Raw genomic sequence first — 20,947 nt, 5'->3', positions numbered from 1 at the left:
GAAAAAATATCAGACCGGTAATTAAAAAATGTATTTTTGAAAACAGTTTTGTGAATAAAACGCCAAGTAGATATTTACTGATAAGAATGAATACAAAAGCAAATTGAACTTTTGCCCTGTCATCAGTATTTATAAAGGTTTATTGCTAAATTATTGTAACCGTCTTTGCTTTATTTATGCATATGATTAATAAACGCTTAATTCATTAATGTATTATTATAGATAACTAAATATTCTTGTCATTGAAAGATGGCCGTTTTTACAATTTCACTAAAAATAGAACAAGTTGGCAGAAATAGGTATATTGAAAAAAATATTTTAATAGAACTATTTTATCAAAATATTTTTTTGTTAATTCATAAAATGTAATGATATTTAGATATAGAATATAATTAATAATTTTACCTCATCTTCTTCATTTGCAACAAAATCTTCGTCATCGTCACTTAAAATTCTTCTGGGGTTTTTCTTCGAAACAGATTCTTCGTCACTGTCTGAACCTAATGTATCAACATACGTCATTTTCTTTCCTCTTGTTCGGCGTCCCCTGCCAAGGTCCTCATCTTCGCTCGATGTTAAACCTCCATATTTTATTCTGTAATTGGATTATTTCTAATGAATCAAGAAAAAAGTTATATTTATTAAATATCTGAATATTAAAGTCTTTTTCTAAATATCGAAGCACGTCAGTTCAATATTTGAAAACATATAATTAAATGGTAAAACAAGTAATTTCGGTTTAAGTACAAATACCATGCATCAAGGTACAATCAATCATTTTTAAAATTTATGAAAATGTTAACATTAAAAAAGTAAAAATGAAAAGTTGTAAAAGTATTAATTTCAAATGTTGTATTAGTGTAATTATTCGCCTAAGCAATTTGATAATTAGTCAAACTAGCCGAAGTACAATTAGAAGATTAGCACTCTTCAACGAAAAGTAACGAAATTTCAACGTAATGCATTTGGACCAAAAATAAATAAAGAGAAAATAGTACCTTACCTACTCCTATTCTTCTTTCCACTAGATTCTAAAGCTTCCCGATTCTTTTTTTTCTTTTTAGATTTCACCTTTCGCTCGTAATTTGAAACATCTGATTCACTATCCGATTCATCCCAAATTGACTTCTTTTTTTTACGCCTGGGTGCATCATCATCACTATTATCATTAATAAAGTCACTATCGTATCTATAATAAAATTTAAAAAAATAACTCTGGAATGTTTATTAATTTTCAGTTGGTTTTGAATTAGATGAATTAAAATACCATGCGCATAAATAACATTTTTTAACTAAATATGTTTACCTTTTCGTTCTAGCTCGCGTTGAGCGCCTAGTTGGTAAATTTTTTCTTCGTTTGCGGCCAACATAATCATCACTGTCTTCACTATTTTCAGTTATCTCTTCCTCGTCTTCTGAGTTTTCCGATGAGCTGCCCTTAAAGTCTTCATCAGAAATATCTTCCTCTTCACTGTCAAAGTCGAGACTATTTAACTTACGATGTTTTTTTCTGAAAACATCACTTAATTAATGAAAGTGATAGTTCAATATTACAAAAATACGGCTATCTCAACTGAAAAAATTAAAATAACTTAGCAGTAACTGAATACCAGCTTTATATGTTAGTAGATAGATACCAGTATGATAGTAATATCAAAATACTTGCTTGTAAATGTCTGATAAACAACATATTTTCAATTTGGAACCATAAAAAACCTTTTTAAGTTAAGGTGGCAAGTTCGTTTTAAAGGTAGCCACAGATTTACAATTTATCAGCATCATCAAAGATACTTTTATAACAGGTCTAAACACAAAATCTACAGCATCACAGAAGCATTTAATAAAATGACAAAAGGACAAATGACAATTCATCAAAGATAGTTAGCAAACCAACTTAGCAATGGATTCATTATGCCTAAGTTACCAAGCTCTCGATACTTGTAAACCCAATTAAATGCTTTAGAGAAGTCCGAATAAATTGATTCAACCTGAAGACCTTTCCCATGAAGGGTTATAAAAAATGTTGATATAAAACTCTGATAATAAAAGTTCTTCATAAAACTAGAAGTTTGTTAAAATCTACTATCCCCTTTTTTATTGTCGTGGCGCTATAATAATTTTTTTATTATACGAACTCAACCTTTTTTTCTCGACCAATAATTGCAACTATTACGATATCGGGAACCGCGACCTTTAAACTTAAATTATTTGATTCTTTGTATTGGAATAATCAGACTCTTTCAAGTATTTGAATAGAAGATATTCAATTCTGAAAAGCATTTGATTCTTCCATCACTAGTCATTAGGTCATGAACACCATACGATCGGAAACTTTAAAAGCAGTATCCATAAAAATCTCGCCCACCATAACGTACTTAGTAAAACTAAACTTAGTTTTGTCTTAGGTTGTTTTCCAAGTCTGTTTAAATCAGGAGAAATGAAATGCACACAAAAGCATGCACAAAGCATGCACAACTAAAACAAATTTTCACTACACTGGCAACAAAAATTCTACTGAATACATTTTACATTTACAAAATACGCCTTGAAGAATTGAAACTATTTCTTTAATATCATCAAAAATAACTTAATATGATGAATATAATATTAAGTTATTTTTGATGATTTAACCACAATTTATATTGGAAACCATGTTTTTCATGTAAAAATAAAACGTCTATGTTTCCTTGTTCCCTAGACCATTTTGATATGTGTATTTTGACTTATATTAATAATTTGACAGTGGATAGGTGGCGCTGTCTTACAATTAATAAACATTAGATAGTTATTAGAAGATTTTAAACGCAAAATATATAAAATTTTAGCTAATATTAAAAAGGAATAAATACAATACAAAGCAAAAGCCGCATTGATATCCTCGTTCAAACTGAAGATATTTGCAAAAATAATCATAAAAATTACGAAACATAAGCCCTAAGACGGTCTTACGATTAAGGTCTCAGCTCTTGATTATAATTTAATGTTATGAACTTTAACGTTTAACTAAGTATCACCTTTTTTCAAGCATCGTTTCTCGTTTTCTGTTGTGGTATCTTAATTATTACGAGGCGTGCCTAAAAAGTGTATTGGGCCTCATAAATATTATTTTTTCCGACCTGTTGGCAACACTGCCGTACCCTGACTACTCCTGTTCCAAAAGTGTTGAGAACTCTTGACAAAGGAGCTCATGGACACAGGAAAAAGGGAACACTTAATACCTATTTTACTCTTCAAGATACACACATGAAATTTCGTAATTGGTGGAAATGTTATAAGAGCAGCATTTTTATATATTGAATTGTTTTTCGTAAGTTCCTGTTCGACCCGATGTGACACTAAGTTTCTTATTTTAAATTAGACACTTAGTACATATTATTATTACGTATTTCGATAGAAAATAATGAAAACAATGATACTGCATTTACTACTTTTTATTTTATAGTCATAGAAAAATTTATTTTAAAATAGGGTGGCATGAATGCGTTGAAAGTTTTAATTTTTAATCATGTAGTCACGGAAAAATAGTTTTAATTGCATTTTATGTCTTTTACGTCTATTTAAAAGGTCCATGACGTCTCTTGTCAAGTGCAAATATCACTTGTCATTCAAATAAATTTAGCGCAGTTTTTTGAAAGAATTTTAGTGGTTACTAATATTTAAAATGTTTACTGAGTGTATATAAATATTTCTGAAAAACTGCATCTCAAAAGTGGTTGTTCATAATAATATGTTATTTATAAGAATAAAATAAATGCCAAACATACTAGTTTGGACATTTTAAATAGGCGTGAAAAAGATGTAAGTAATAAAATACAGTGAATATTATTTTTCCGTGATTACTTGATTAAAAATTAAGAATTTCAACGCACATCCACGCCACCCTATTTCACTTCTTTAAAAAATTGATTTTTCCTATGAGTATAAAACAAAAAGTAGCAAATTCGAGATTATTATTCTCGAGAATATTATTTTCTCTCAAAATACGTAATAATATATTTACATTAAAAACTTAGTATCACTTCCGGTTAAACCGGAAGTGACAGAAGTAATAGAATATGCCAAAAGATGCTCTTGTAACTATTCTATCGATATACCACATTTCATTTGTTTAACTTGAAAAGTAAAAAAATAATTAAATGTTTCCTTTTCCTTTGTCACCAAATACAAGGGAAAACATGCAAGTCTTTTTTTAATAATTCTTTTTTGGGCCCTACAACAATTAAGTACACTTACTTTCTGAAATAGCATCGCATTTACTAATACATCTAACATTATTAAATTCTGGTACATTATTGGTATGAAAATAAATCAGTTTTTTTTCGTTTTTTTTTTCTCATATTTAAATAATATCTATTACCATATTTTATACCTACTGTTCTATTTAAATTTTTTGAAAATGCTATTGGTTAAATTGTGAGACAAAGTCTACTATCAAATAGACATTATCAGTATAGTAAGAAATGCTCTTTTTACCTGATTACCCAATCGAAGTTAATAATATTGAAATAAAAATTGTAATTTAGCAGGTAGGACAAAATGATTCATACAAAAAAAATTAGATATTTGGTAATTACGGTGCCCATGTTTTTAATACCTCTATAAATATAAAATAGAAATGTAGTCCTCTAGCGGCCGTTCTAAAAACATTAAAAAAAATTCCAGCCTCTTTGATGATTTTTTTTCCTCAGACCATATGACTAATAGTCCCGAGATACACCGGAGACTCGCAATACTGCAACACCCAAATGTGCAATTGTGCATAAATTAGCAATCTAATCAGCTCCAAAGTTCTACGACTTTTTACCTTATGAAATAAAGCTAACCACTGACAACTATCTACAAGGATTGTGACATTTTAACAAAGACAGTAATATATAACACAAAGACAACAGCACGCACGTAATTAATAAAATAACATGTTTATATTTGTATTAAGATGTAAATTATTGAAAAAAAAACTTTATTTATTTAAAAACAACTGTCAGAATGTTTTATTTGAATTAAATGTGCAATATTAAATGTATTTTCAATTTTAATAATTCTAGATCATCTTAGCTTATTACGATTTCAAGCATTTAAAAAAAAAAAACATTATATGTGCTCTGAAAAAAATATTAATTAAAGCAGAAATTTTTTCCTAAATATTAAATTGTTACTATTACTTACTTAAGCATTTTCTTGAGAACAGCCGTAGTTGGCCTATCAGCATTAGAAACATCTTTTTCCTTCTTCGCTGCATTTTCCTGTTCTTCTTTTTGTTCCTCTTCGAGTCCTTTAACAATAGTTTGAATATCTTTTCCTCGCCCCAGATTCCCGGCAGAGTCTTCCGGTTTTTCTACATCTTCTCCAAGAGCATCTTTAATCATCTCGTCATATTCGTTGAATTTATAGCTCTTATTTTGCCTTAAATAAATTAAACTCTATAAATCGGTTGCCTTGAAATGGAAATATGAGTTCCAGAGACGGGTGGTTTAACACGAAATTTAATCAGTTCCGACGACTAGCAAGCAATACATTGCAATTTAGAACATTGAAAGGCTAGATTTAGCATGTCATGGAACTATGGGCAGTTTGCTTGCTTGCATTATCTGTGATGCAGTGATGCGAAATGCTTGTGTAGAAATGGCAATAAATAACTTTATAATAGCATACAAATTTGTCATTTATTTTGACAGGTACAAAACAAAACTACTGTTCCCCTTTAATTAAATATCAAGTTTTTTTAAATAAAATATGATAAGATACTCTATAATAAAGCCTGCATTCAATGTTACATGAATGCAGTTAACATATATCAGAGATAAGAACAACATCGCAGCACCGCTCGATCGCACTTTTGATGCCACCTTTATCAATGACGTCAAAAATATTTAATAATTATGTATGACAATATTTTAAATATAAGCAATATTAGGGTTATTTATGTTTTTTTTAATGTACTTCATTAGAGTAAAGGTACCTAACAAGTATTTTTATGTAAATTATATATTTTACAAGTATTATAGATTTTTTAATAATTCACGTTTTAAGATGCAAATATTTAATATTTTGCATAATTTTATCGTATTCAACAAAAATAAGTTTTACATCATTTATTTTATAATACATAACATTATTGCTTTGACTACATCAAGTGCCCACTTCTTCAAAGAAACTAATCTGTCTGAAAAATACATGATAACTATAGATAGTTACATAAGTAATATGCCATTTTCCTGGCAAGACAACAAAAGGAACATAAAACTATGGACAGAACTCGATTTTCTTTTTTTTATTAATAGATAAGTATTTTTTTTATATTTAGAGATAAAAATATGAAGATTCTCAAAAGCTAAAGAAAATCGATTCTCGTTTTTATTTAGTTTTATTTCTAAGATCCCCTACTCTACGTTTATAATGAAGGTTCTACCTTGATATGCTGTTATGAAAGTATCGGTATTTAGTTATGAAAAGATGAGCTTGAATCGCCTTTTTTCCATGATGTGGCACAAACGGCCCAAAAACATAAAAATTCACAAATCCGGAATGTAAACACAGAGCAGTTTGACAAGATGATATTTCGCGTATCACGCAAGAGCTTAAGCTTGCAATGTTGCCAATTTTTTTATAGAAGCGTTTTTGGAATAAAAATGTTAATTTTTTTTTTGGCGTAAAGAAACGATTATATCTATTTCTACTTTTTATTTTTAATAGAATATACAAAAATAAGGTAATTTAACTTGTGTAAACTTGGCAACCGAGAATCGGTAAATATTTTTGTAAACAGACAACAGAACACGCCCTTGCCCCTGAGCACATTTTGAACTCAAACAAAGTTGTTATTTACTGATCCTAGTCTTTCAGTGTTCTAAGCATTGTATACAGTTTATAATTTGGAATAGTTCTATTAAATTTTTAGGACCTAATAATAAAATAGCCAAAATAATTTCACCTGAGGCTGCGCAACTGAAATGGATTATATATCTCAAATTTTAATCAAAACTACAAGTGTGACACAAGGAGGGAACTTTCGGATCATGATGTAGTATATTGCAGCTTTTTAATGAAAACAAAAAAGGGAGAGGAGGAAAAACTTGCAAAGTAGATTATTTCCCAAAAAAAAAAGATATGACAAATATATCAGATATTGCGAGAGAAAGTCGACGGATAAACATTACCGTAATTTGCATTAAGTGTAAACTTTGACCACTGATTTATTTATAACGTTATTAAGGTTAGTACGTATATAACGTTATTACAGCTTGGTTAATTTCAGTAAATATAAAAACGAAGTATATACATAGTTAATGTTTGTTGTATGAAAGAGCCCCTAATAAGGATATTTTTTACATATTTAAACCAGATTCTAAACTGCTGTGTGCCACTCTCTAAAATAGCTATTAGATAACTTAAGGACTAATAGAGAAGCCCCTATAAACTTTAATATTGCACACATTAGTGAATTATTAATATAATCAGATGCCCTAGAGTAGGATAGCAAGACTAACGCAATGACCTTAGTTTTATCGGAGGTCCTAGGTATATCATCTGTAGAAAGTTTTCTCACAGTTGGTAAAGTGGTTAACATTTAGTTCCTAAATCCACTTTTACATAAGGAAATTAAATTATATTTTTTACAAAATATCCGAAAATATTTATCCATAAAATTTTTTTGGACAACATAAGATGCAAATATTATTACATAAAAAATTAAATAGAATTATGAACATTTACAAAAGAATATTTACCTTCGCTGTCGAAGTTGATAAATAGGTTCGTCACTGTCCGTTTCGGATTCACTTTGAGAATCTGCGCTCTCGGATTCTGTGGAAGCTCTACGAGGAGGCCGCCTTTTCTTTTGGTGCTCTGTATCTTTGTTAGGCAAGACATTATTTAAACTAATTCCGACATATGCTAATCGTTCTTTCCGCCTCATTTCTATCTCTTTTCTACTTAGTTTTTTATCGTACTCTATTAGTTTGACCTGTAATCTTTCAAGCAGAATAATGTGTTCGCATGGCGGGCAAAACCAATCACCCTCCGGAATGCCTAGTAATGGTGGCCGCAAACATGAACAATGCCAGCCGTTATCACATTTATCACAAAGCAGAATCAATTCAGGATGATCGCTTTTATTGCATTTTTGACATGGAAAATCATCTACATCTTCTGCATCGGATTCTAAAAATCGCAGTTTCATATTAGCAATAGATATTTTAATGTGCCATTAGAGTATAAAATTATGCTTAAAAATGCGTTTTTTTTCTCAGGTGTTTACTTGTTGACAACTGTCATGTACAAACTACGTCATCGAACAGTATTTAAACAAGTAACATTTAATTTTTGTCCGTTTAATTACAAAATCTGAGACAAAATTGATGTTTCTGAATGAGAAGACCATTACTGCCGAACTGGTCGTTCGGTATTGTGATCAAGAATTAAATATTACCGGACCGACTTTGCAGCGAATTTTGACGACAAGGTATATGTTGGCAATATCATAAAAAATTCCTGGCGATTCCCTGTCTTTTTTTAATTAAAAAAAATAGTTTTGTTCTTAGTAATGTAAAATGCATGTTCGTATTTTAATTATAGTGTCCCTAAGGAAGCCGATATACAGTGCGAGTTTCTAACTTGGAATAAATTCACTAAATCAAAGGTATAGTTTTTGGATATGCTCGGACACGATTAGTAATTAAAAAAATTTTTTCCAGGGTATCTAAAATGTGAGATATGAAGTCATCGAATTTTTTGTTTAAAAACCAGACCTGCTTTTTTAATAAGTATTATTAAAGGGTTTAACAAGTCACACATGTGTGCTAAGTTCCAACTCCTTTCCAGGTATTTAACAAACATTATGTAATTCAAAAAATGAATTAAACTCAATAGACTTTCTTTAATAAATGCTTGGAATATCAGGTATAATAATACCTGACATTGACATTATGATAACAAATAAATTACAAAAAGAAGTAAGGAGAGTAGTATCGCATTCGATTCAGATTTGTGCGATGAAACTGTTAGTCGTTTCACAGTTTGTTGTTCGCCGTTTATAAAATGCCGTACTGAACTGAAACACACAAAATTGAAATTCTATGATGATTGGCTACGGAGAGAGGACAAGAACACAAAATAAAGTTATCCATTTTTTCAGAGAGAAGTATCCTGAAACACCCATATTGCAAAATACGGTAAGCAAGATAGAAAAACAGTTCCGGGGAAAATGGGCATTTAAGATAAACAAAAATTATCCTCGTCGTACACTCCGAGAAAGGTCAAAATTAATATTCTCTCTTTCAAAGGAAATCTCGATATCCCCTCTAGGCAGATAGCTCTGAAACTCGAAATTAGTCAGTCTTTAGTGGCAAGAATATTTAAGCTAAAAAATTTCATCCCTATAAAATACCATTCCTCCAAGAACTCACCGAAGATGATCCGAATAGAAGACTCCAGTTTTGCGATGGATCAATTAACGATCAACAAATGATGGATCTACTAGACAGAAATGTTTGACAGACAAATACAATACGTCCTACTTTCTCATGAACCAACGTTTATGTTGAATGGTGAGGTAAATCGTCAAAATTGTCGTTATTGGGCAGACAAAAATTCACAATGGATGAGCGAAGGCTACATTGAACATCCAGAAAAAGTTAATGTTTGGGCGGGAATTGTTGGTGATCGAGTTAAAGGACCAAGTTTCTTAACTCCATTAAGATTTTCCTTGGAAGTTATGAAGTAATTTAGAAATATTGCCTACTTCCGTAATTAGCCATTTTGTTCTCTTATCTTATAGAAGGTGACGTCCCGAATAGAAACATCTGGTTTTAACAGGACGACGCGCCTCCTGATTTTGCAAGGCTGGGTGGATGATGTATTGCCAGGTAGGTCGATTGGCATAAGAGGATTCTTTGAATGGCCACCCAGGTCTCCGGATTTAACACCTTTGGACTTTTTCCTATGGGGTTACTTGAAGAGCAAAGTTTTTAAGACCAAAAATATTGAGGATCTGAAATAACGAATAAGACAGGACTGTCGGCTAATTTTTGGTCAAGTACTTAGAAATATTCAAAATGAGTATCAGTTCCGTTTAGGGTATTGTTAGTTAGTAAATGGACGATACTTTTAACAATTTTAAACTTTAACATTTTTAACACTTATTAAAGAAAGACTATTGAATAGGATTCATTTTTTGAATTAGCTAACATTTGTAGATAATATTTGATAAATATCTTTTCAAAGAGAGTAAAAAATTGAAATTTGGCACACATGTGTAACTTGTTAAACCTATGAATAAAAATCATTTAAAAGCCGTTTAAAAAAAATGAAGTCATATCTCACATTTCAGACACGCTGTAAACATTTTTTTACATTAAAATAAAGGCAATTCAAAACACAAATATATTCCAAGTTAAAGACTCGCACCGCATGCATATGTGCGGGTTAAAAACCAGTAAAATCGGAAAGTAAATTAATTTGTCTTGAACAGATCCACATTATAATTCGGTGATTGTCCGATCCAGTATGAACCATTTCCGTTCATCAATAATTCATAACCCATACATGGCACAAAAGACCGTTTTTTTGGAAATATTAAGATGTGATTGATTGTAAATAGATTTTAGATAACTTTTTCAACAACGAATTTCTGGATTCTTCTGAGAGATGTGAAGTGGTCAAATTAAAAAAACTTAAACATTTCAGACTAATCAGACTATCCAGAACGTTTTTTCAGGGCAATAATGAGCAATAAGCTCCAAGTTTTGATTTGAAATTAACAAAAAAAAAGTTTAGTAAATACTAATTTCTGTTTTAAATCAGTAAACGCAGCGGTTCTTAATGGTTTTTAATGAATCAATAACAAATGTTCCGTTCACGAGTGCAAATCTAAACATCAAATGGTATTATTTTAAATAACATATTATAAAAGGCACCATGCAGCTTTCTATCACTTTTTGTATTTTTATTCGGATCTTTTAAATATTTACTGTAATTATAAAGGCAAGCGCAGAACTCTAGTCAACAAAACTGGACTACTATTTTAGCTAAAATAATGCCTAAAGAACTTAAGTAGAGGGAAGAAACGTGAGTTAATTTACCTCAATAAATCAAGTCTAGAAATTAATTTTATATTGAATGTTTCTAATAACAAATATATTAAATGAGTTTGGTAGCGCAATATTTACCTTTTTTAGCTGTTCTCGCTCGTTTAACCGGTTGCCATTCTTCGTCGTTATCCTCTTCACTTTCCGGTGAAAACTCATGGTCAGATTTTAGTGGTCCTAAGTCTGGTTCCTCCTCTTCCTCCTCTTCTTCCTGATTTCAGAATATGCATAAAAAAGACAATATTAATAAAAATATATATATACATCGCTCTAAACGAAGGCACCGAGCGCTTCATTAATAAATGATGCAAAATGGAGTTAATAATTAAATTTAAACAACTTGAGACTGACACTGTACGTACCCTTCTTCTAAACTACATATAAAATTATTACCTCTTCGGGCGCATCTTCGCTTTCATCACTGCTTGTATGCCAAGGGCGTTCTTTAAACCTTTGTGGATTAAAACACTTTTCTTTCTTTTTCTTCTTCCCGCCATATTTCTCATCAGCTTCTATATCCTCTTCAGAATCGTCCTTTCCTTTCTTTTTACGTTTTTCCAATGTATCTTTATCTTTTTTGTGTTTTTTCTCTATAAAAAATAAGTATAAATAACTCTTTTATTTTTATCTAACTGAAAAAATACGTTATTTTAAATATTTCTATATTTCAAGGTAACTTGGCTCCATTTCATGTGGAAAGTCAGTCATATTTTTGTTTTAATAATTTGGAACAAACTAATAGGAAACTAATTGACAAATTTTGAGGTTAAAAAGTAATGTTTAAATGATGCCTATTAAGAAAATTTCTATTACCAAAAAATATTACAAAAACGCAGTTCCAATATGATTAAATAAAAATTACTCAAATCGAATCTATATTTATTTTTTCATAATCCTAAAAATTTTTATAACGATTTACTATACGACAAGACCGCATTTAAAAGTTAATCAACAGAATCACTAGGTACTCATGAAAGCTAACGACAAAGTATTTATTTTGGTAAGAAATAGTGTTTCTATACAGTGCTTTCATTTCAAAACAAACCACCCTTAATCATTTCATTCAGAAAGCGTCTGTAATAGAATTTTTTTTACGGAATTTTGCAGATGGTGTGACAAACATTAATGGTTAATAAGTGGGATTTCTAATAATGTAAGTTAGTCAACTTTTAAATTTTCATAGCCTTTTAGTTAACTGGCATTTTTTATTGAAAATCTAATAAAGAGGGACTTTTTTTTTGCTAACAAAAAATGTTATCTAATTAATACAAAGGATTAATATCAAATTAATGTTTTAAGCTGCAATAAATTTATGTAATAACATGAAAAGATGCTAGAATTGTCAAAAAAGGTAACTTAATCCAACTCTGCATTGTTTTATTTTAATTTGGGACAATTCTTTCAAAATTTCATTGGTTTGTACTCTTTCGAACATTATAGCTCTTTCTTAGGAAAATATTGTGACATTTAACTAGACTACTTTTATCGAAAAATCAGCAGGTTATAAAGATGTGAAACAGCCATCTTGATAGATAATAGCAATTCGAAATAATACAAAATTTATATTTATCCTTAGACCATTTTGTTTTGGAACTTTGCAGTCCTTAATTATGGAAAAACCTATATTAATTACAAATTACCTTTCTTTAAAAGAAATCATATATTACTCCTTAGTTCCCCTTAAAGATAAGAAGAAATAGGTTGATTGAAGGTTTTTTAATTTTCGAAGAGTTATCACGAGAATGAACAATATAACGGATGATACAAATGTAAATATTTATCTTAAGAAATAAAGAAAGTTAAATTGAATTTTGCAACGACTAACAAGTGTTAATTCATAAACATGACATACTCCTGCTATTTCAAAATCAATAGCAATAATATTGAAACAGCAGCTCTCGCGAGTTAAGATTCAAAGTACTTACCTTCTTTTTGCTGCTCCTTTGGATTCACTTGCTCTTTAATTTTCAGCAGCGCTATTCTACGGGACTGCCTTAATTGTGGACGTTCACTTAACGAATCATCTATATTCAGGCCAGCCAATTCACCTGTAAACCAAATTCCTTAAGAAACTTTAAAAAATATGAGTCTACAAAAATGTCAGCCGTTGAGTCAGTAAGTATAGCTTTTGAGTACAAGACACTTTTTAGCTTGTTTGTAAAAAATCAATAAGAAGTTTACGATATTAAAATATAAAATGTTTTTATTTAAACTGTTCAACATTAAAGAATATTACCAGTCCGTGTTTTTAATTTAAAAATGTACTTTGATGAAAATATCAAAACATCCTTACTAGAAAAATATTTGGCTTCAGGATATAATAGTCTATAAAATAATTATAAAGGGTTGGATTTCTAAAATAATTAATCCACTTTAAAGGAATTGGTTTTAAGCCACCTTCTAAGGCCCAGAGGCTCTCAATTATTAGGCAATTTATTTAGACAAAAGGGAATTGTAAAAGAACCAATTCAAATATTTTCATTACCTCCAAAATGATTGCGGTATATATATCAGTTTGTATTTGATCTTTAATTAAAATAATTTCTATTTAAAATTTAATTGTTGAGTAATTTAGGAGGAAAGTAATTTCCAAATAGTTTAGACTTAAGTTTTTCCTCAAGTAATCCAATTTCTAGTTATAAAAATACGATATATATTTTGTTAGGTTACTTTAAAATGATTTTATTATTCCTATTTATGATTCCACAGTTTAATGTTTAGTAGAGTATAATTTTGCCTTACTGTTCTTTGAACCAAACCAGCTATTATGCATCATCTGTTATAAAACTTTTTCTTTAAAAATTTGATTTCTTATTTTTAATAAGAAGCCATTTAGTCTGTAAAAATAACAGCTACACACGTTCAAACTTATGAAAATAAAAATTGTTTTTTATGAAAATTATTTACAAGCTGAAGCCCCTGCATGTAAATCATAAACATACTTGAATGGGAAAAAAAACAGATTTTTTTAAAGAAAATGTGATTTTTTATAATAATACTAATTAAAATTAACTTTCATTGTGTGGAGTTGTCTGGTTATCATGAACTATTGTGTAAAATTTATTTTCAATATATAGGGTAGTCCAGTTCGAAAGCGGTAACTTAACTGACAGATAGCCAACATCAAAATAATATCAATTTGTAATGTAAACTATATTCAAAAAATGCTTCGTTACAAAGATACAGGGTGTCAGTTTTAATTGAAATCTTTAAACTTGATTATGTTTTCAAAGCTACTTTAAATAAAATTTGGCACGTTTGGTTAGATAATAAAGATATATCTTTTTCCGCAAAAAATATTCATTTACTTCCACTAGCGGCGTGCGTATGGAAAAATCTTTGCACAATTTTAATAAAAGAAATTGTACGTCACTGATTTTATTTTGAATACAAATTATTACTGGAATTCTCGCTTAGTTTACATTAAAACAAATCAATAATTTTCTTTTCATTTAATAGGTAGTTTGTTAAAAAAAATATCTTTATTAGGCAATTGGACCTACATTATTTTCCAAATTTTGGATTAGACCATAAAACACAAAAGGTTATTACTGTCAGTTGCAGAAATCATAATATATGGTAGAGGCTACCCTAATAGAAGAATTCCAGACGCGTTTTTATTAGAACTTATCAGAATTTTCAGAACTTTGGCCTCTGTGGGAATAATGGACAAAATAGAAACCGTCGAAATAATAATAGAAATAACCGTACATTTCGTACCTTTGTAATAATTTGGATTAGGAGTGAGAAAATTGCTAAATACAAATTATCCACAATGATAGATTGGCCAGCTGTGGAGAAATGACTTAAATAATTAACTTGTTAATAAAAGTATTGGGCCAGTGACGTGGCCACCCAGGTCACTGGATCTTAATCCGCTAGGTTATTACCACAAAATATCCCCCCCTAGAAATGTCACTTAAATGCGCATTCCCGTGAAATAATAAAGACTTCGGTCAGTCGCCAGGGAGCGCTGTAGTTATCGTTAAGTCGTAAGTTCGCCACTCAGTCCGCCATATTGATTATTTTCTTTGTTTACGTGTTTTGTTATTGTACGTTTTTACTCGTTTCAACCGAGATTATTAAGGAGTGATGTTTTTTTAAAGGATTTTACTGCTTATTGAAAGTTACTTTTTGAGTGTTTGTTTACCGTTTTTTTGTGAGTATAATAGAATAGCCATGTATTTAGCTGGTGAAGAAAGACCTCAAAAAAAATTGTTGTGTACCGGGTTGCTCCAATAAAGATGGCAGTCCCTTTCGTTTTCCCAATAAAAACCATAAATATTGGATTGATGAGTGGCACGGGTTTATACCCATGCTTTGAGAAAACCGTTGTGAGAATGGTAATTTCCAGTCGCCCAGCTAAACTATATATCTGGTGGCTGGTGGCTTATGCTAAATATAAAATGTACAAATATTTAAAATTCATTTGTAAGAATATTTTGTAAATTGTTTATTTATAGTAGTTTTGTTAATAAACTAAGTATGTAACTAACTATAAGTATTTCTTATAGTCCATTTCTTAATCCGTAGGAGCACACGAAAGGGCCGATAGCCATAACACGGTCGTAAACAATTGGCGTCCCACTTTTCAAGTACATTAAGACCTGAATGTTTTCATTTGTTGGGTTTATTTAATAGTGCAAGAAATAGGCCAATTTTAGCCATAAATTCTTTGAATTACTTAAGTACCTAATGAACAAGTTCTTTTTAACCCTTATAAGTAGATATTGTCTAGGTAGGTAAATATGGAGGTATAAGTATTATAGGTACCTAAATTGTGCAATCTTAAATGCAAACAGGTAGTTATATTTTATGGTATATAATGTAGATATATCCTAAAAACTTAATCTATTTTTCAGTATTGTTGCGCATTTGTTGTAAGAATGTCAAAGTTTAGCCCCGTAGTGTGTAAAGGTGTTTTAGATTTTAAAGCAAGGACTATAGTACTAAACGTACATGATGCACTTGTGCATCAAATGCCTCTGAAATGCCGGTAGGAAGTCGATAGCAGTTGATGAGACAGCAAAGCATATCATCAGGAGGACAGTACATTCATTTTATTTTAAGAATAAAATCCCAACGATGGACAAAATTTTGACACTTATAAAAGAAGACGAAAATGTACCAGAAATCGGAAGAAAAAAATTATGGAAAATTTTACACGAATTACATTTTTCTTTTCAAAAGTAAAATAGAAAATCTATTTTAATAGATAAAGAAGAAATAGTCTGTTGGAGAAGAAAGTATTTAAGGCAAATTAAGGACTATCGAAAGGAAGGAAGAAACATTTATTATTTGGATGAAACCTGGCTTAACCGTGAGCAAGTGCTGGCAGGATAAAAATGTTGGAAGCTCTTGTCAGGCTTTTTTAGAAGGTTTATCGACTGGCTTGAAGTCTCCTTCTGGTAAGGGCCACAGATTAATAATTACACATATTGGGAGCTATAAAGGATTTTTAAATGGCGGTCTGTTTGAATTCGAATCGAAGTCAACTAAGGATTACCACGAAGAAATGAACGCTGATGTTTTTGAAGATTATTTTTCCGAAATGATCAAGTCAATTCCCGAAAATTCAATTGTTATGGACAATGCCAGCTACCATTCAAGATTAATAGAAAAATTACCATCATCCTGCTGGCGAAAAGAGGAAATAAAAAACTGGCTTACCGAAAAAGAAATACCTTTTGGAGAAGACGCGGTAAAAGCAGAGCTTCTGACAATAGTTACAGAAAATAAATCAAAATATAAAAGACACGTTATTGAAGATATGGCAAAACAACAGAATATAACTGTACTTCGTTTGCCACCTTACCATTGTGAATTAAATCCTATAGAGTTAATTTGGGCTTAAGTAAAAGGATATGTAGCTAGAAATAATAAAACCTTTAAATTGAAAGATGTAAGAGAACTTCTGAAAGTAGCAGTGGATAACGTTACCCAAGAAAACTGGAGCAATGCTGTTAATCATGCTATAAAAGAAGAAGAAAAGATGTGGACTCTCGATAATCTTCTAGAAGAAACTGTCGAACCCTTAGTTATAACAGTGAGAATGTCTGATTCGGATGAAAGCGATGAGAGTAATGAAATGTGTGATTTATAAATTGATTTTTTTTGTATATTTCGTAAATATTTTTATTGTAATATATGTAAATATGGTTAATAAATTAAAAGATCCTTATATTTTTGTACCTTTCTTATAAATGACAAGATATGTTTGGAGAGTTGCATTTTTTATTGGTTGGTATTAAAAAAATTTTACAACAATTTTTTAAACATTTAAAAAACAATCAAATTGCGGTATTAATCAAATTTTTATATTTCATTTTATTTGCCATAGTTTTATAATGATGCTTTTCCGCTTTTAAGAAATGTTTCTTGTTAATTTAATAAATATAGGTTATACCTACCAACCATACTTTTTCTAAAAATCTTTATCTAATAGATAATAGATAAAATCCAACATTATTTATAAATTTTTTATAACAGATAATTATTTAACTAAAAAATTAAAATCAATATCCATAGTCGGGACGACACTGGCAACCCGTTTGTCATAAAAATGAACTCGAAACCGTTGTTCCGAATTTTACGACCTATTGTATTTGAGACCATACAGGACTTGTCCACTTAAAATTGGTAAAAACAGCCTGGTTTATCATTTTGTTACATGTAGAAAAATGGAAGACTCACCCTATATTTATGCTACTTCTGCATAAATAATGAGGCACTGTGCTCTCACCAAAAAGGAAATAGAGATAGTAAGGTATATAATAAGTAAATCTTGTTTTGGTAATAAACTTTTAAAACAACAATGTTTCTGTGTTTTTTACTACTGTTACCTACTACTGTTTCTGTATAAACATTTTTACTTTAGAGTTACTAATATGTATGATTTGCAATTTTTTTGTTTTAATCTTTGTCGTAACAGAAAAATTGCAAATAAATTTACATATTTGATAACTTTAAAGTAAAAATTATCAGAAAAGCAAAAATAACACCACTTTTAAATTTCCGCGCCCGCCATAAAGCAACGTAGTGGTGCGGTCAGTCAAAAGGTGGCGCTGTAATCAGTCCAATTCTTGAACGTTTAATGGTTATTACGTATGGGGGCTTTCGAAACTGGACCACCATGTATATATTAAACATGATATGGTAAAATTAATTGAGACTTACGATTTTTTCTTGGAGTATCTTTCTTGGCGACAGGTTTTTTATTTTCCTCTTTAACGTCTTTATTCTGGATTTTCTTTTTACCAAATCTGCCAATTTTTTTATTAGCTTTATCTTCTTCACTGCTCGCCTTACTATCACTGCTGCTTCCTTAAATACATATATTTGAATTATTTAAAAGGCAGGATATTCTTTAGTTTTCATAAGCAATAATTACAAGCCATCATACCATGAAGTTGTTCTATTCGTTGTTCCACACTTTTTCGTAATGCTGTGTCAACCGCTCGGCGACCCTTTAATTTCAACCTTTTTTCGGGACCGTCATCGGGCTCTTGTGGTTTACTTGCTACTGACTCTAGACCTACAATTAAAAGAATAATATTCTAATGATTGCAACCAACGGCTCGTCCTAATGGGCCAAGAAGCCATGGCACTTATTATTTTCTAAAATTTGTTTTAATTTTAATAATAACTACAATACCCAACCAAACAAGTGAAAGAGCAATGCATTATCGAAAAAAGAAATAATTTAAGCCAGCCGACCACATTGCGAAACGGCTTCGCTTCTAATATGCATTGGAAAGGGTTACTCGAGGTCACGCCGCCGATGCTTTTTTAATACGATTCAATACGTTAGATCCGAGCACAAACGCGGGTGGCTCGGGTAAATTTTTTGAGCACTTATTTAATGTTTTAATTGGATTTTAGGTTCGTGAATTCGCACTAAAGTGTTTGATGGTTAATATCAAATTCACACTGAACTTTTTAGTATTTCTAAAAAGATTAAAACTGAGGGAAAATAAATAAATTAAATAATTTATTGGCATTTTGTGGCGTCTTAGAATTAGCCTTGTGAGGTCATGTTGAGTTGGAAGAATGCACAAATAAAAAGATCATTTTGACAAAACAACGGCGTTGAAAGGGACTTCTCAGACTAGGTATTCAAAATGAACTATTAGACTGTATGTTTGGTGTTTACGAGGAAGTGGCTAAAGAAAAAAAAAAAACAAATTATCTATCTGTAATTGCTGATAAAACTACAACAAATTGCTAAAAAACAGATGTTACAAAGAATTTGCCAATAGTCATTATTTTTACGATATATTGTCGCCAATAAGCCACTGCAAAGATTCAGGACATTTTTAAACCCTCCTGGACACAGCGCAATGTCAATAGCAAATTATATTTTAAATGAAATTGATCCTTTAATCAGTGACACGTCAAATAAGTTAAAAGTGCAAAGGTATGATGCTGCGTCAGTAATGAGTGGTGTAAATGGGATACAAAAAAAAATAACCAATAAATATTTAAATATAAACAATATAAATATAAGCAAATATAATTGGCATATAAACTTAAATTGAAGGACAGAGATTTCATATTTTGGTTAGCAGTGTTTAGTAAAATCATGTTACATGTTAAAATTAATTTTTAAGCAAATGCAAATGATTATTACTCACCAGGTTAAAGGTAAAGAAAATCTACAAAAAATTAAAATACACTGCAAAGATTCTTGATGAAATCAATGCAGTTACTGACACACTAGAGTCGGAGCTTGTAAAAAACTATGAACCAATTTCTCCAAAAAGGCAACCATATCCTCGTTCCGATCTGTTTCAATGAATAAAAGACTTATTTATAAAAGAACATTTTATTGAATATTAAGAGCTTTGCTCCAGACAAATTGCTTCTTGAAATAGTTAAAGTTTATCCATTCTTAGAGAAAACCCGTTTAAAAACAGAACTGCAAGTACTTTATGAAAGAGAATTTCAAATCATTTCCGAAGCCATTCCTCTTTTATCGTTAGTTTCACAGGAAGAAATGGAGTCCACTTTTTAAGAAATCATTAAGCTGCTGGAAGTCTTTGTAACCACACCCGTGTCAACATCTAAGGCTGAAGAATGCTTCTCCATGTCAAAGAGGATAGAAACTTTTCTACATAACTCGATGAGAGAAGAAAGATCAAGTGCCTTGGGGATGTTATCAGCTGAAAAAGTGTTTCTAAATAATATTGAAGACTTTAATCAACAAGTTGTTGACTGTTCCGCTAGTAAAACAACGTTTTTTTTCTTTCTTATCGTTCATTCTCGTGGGCATTTTTCATATTTTTATATTTTCCGCCAATTTTTTTTCACGCCCGGTAAACTAGTGCATTCATTACTCCTCTCACAGCCTACGAGCCGCCACTGATTGCAACAATGATTAATAAAAAAATATAACTGATAATTATAACTAGACATATAATTTTTTTTTAAATATTAAAATCTTTTCTTGTTCTTCCGACGATTATAGTGCAAATACGTTAATCAATATTTTCTCTTCAACTAAGAAGAAATATTTTTAATTTTTAAATTCTACTTATATTCCAGACTATCATAATATTAATTGGATTAATTAAAATATTAAATAACTGATACATTTTAATTACTTTTAAATATATTCTATACTTCAGACTAAAACACATACATGCAGGTGCTACACAAATTTGTATCTGCTTTGATATTGACAATTACAAAGAAATTCTGCACAAATAAAGATTATTTTAATGTTTTTATTCAAAAAAAAATCATAAATTATCTTTCGTTTATAGTACAAAAAAACTTGATAATTATCTTAGATCCAAAAAGCATTTAACTGACTAAACTTGTAAACGAATACGTAAGAGACTGCAGATGAAATACTGCAAGGT

General features: G+C 30.2%; 2 protein-coding genes and 1 long non-coding RNA gene across 3 annotated transcripts in view; 2 read left to right on the top strand and 1 right to left on the bottom strand.

The window, feature by feature from the left end:
• The window catches only part of LOC126742673 (remodeling and spacing factor 1), a 73,170-nt gene that overhangs the window by 30,812 nt on the left and 21,411 nt on the right, over nt 1–20,947 (bottom strand). Inside the window, exons 9-18 of the mRNA XM_050449418.1 lie at nt 18,487–18,618; nt 18,261–18,407; nt 13,010–13,132; nt 11,478–11,674; nt 11,166–11,295; nt 7,728–8,160; nt 5,167–5,403; nt 1,307–1,510; nt 1,004–1,189; nt 406–595 (exon numbers count right to left, since the gene is read on the bottom strand). Coding sequence (XP_050305375.1) covers nt 406–595; nt 1,004–1,189; nt 1,307–1,510; nt 5,167–5,403; nt 7,728–8,160; nt 11,166–11,295; nt 11,478–11,674; nt 13,010–13,132; nt 18,261–18,407; nt 18,487–18,618 — 1,979 coding nt within the window. The remainder of the gene's footprint in view (nt 1–405; nt 596–1,003; nt 1,190–1,306; nt 1,511–5,166; nt 5,404–7,727; nt 8,161–11,165; nt 11,296–11,477; nt 11,675–13,009; nt 13,133–18,260; nt 18,408–18,486; nt 18,619–20,947) is intronic.
• LOC126742675 (uncharacterized) lies at nt 8,096–8,740 on the top strand. The gene is made up of 3 exons (XR_007662649.1): nt 8,096–8,461; nt 8,575–8,638; nt 8,694–8,740. It is a non-coding gene; the product is annotated as an uncharacterized LOC126742675 (long non-coding RNA).
• Nucleotides 13,167–20,947, top strand: part of LOC126742674 (uncharacterized) — a 71,652-nt gene continuing 63,871 nt past the window's right edge. Inside the window, exon 1 of the mRNA XM_050449419.1 lies at nt 13,167–13,199. Coding sequence (XP_050305376.1) covers nt 13,182–13,199 — 18 coding nt within the window. The 5' untranslated portion in view covers nt 13,167–13,181. The remainder of the gene's footprint in view (nt 13,200–20,947) is intronic.

The sequence above is a fragment of the Anthonomus grandis genome, chromosome 12 (genome assembly GCF_022605725.1).
Source record: "Anthonomus grandis grandis chromosome 12, icAntGran1.3, whole genome shotgun sequence".
Taxonomy (NCBI): Eukaryota; Metazoa; Arthropoda; class Insecta; order Coleoptera; family Curculionidae; genus Anthonomus; species Anthonomus grandis.
This window is presented reverse-complemented; position numbering and strand designations above follow the sequence as displayed.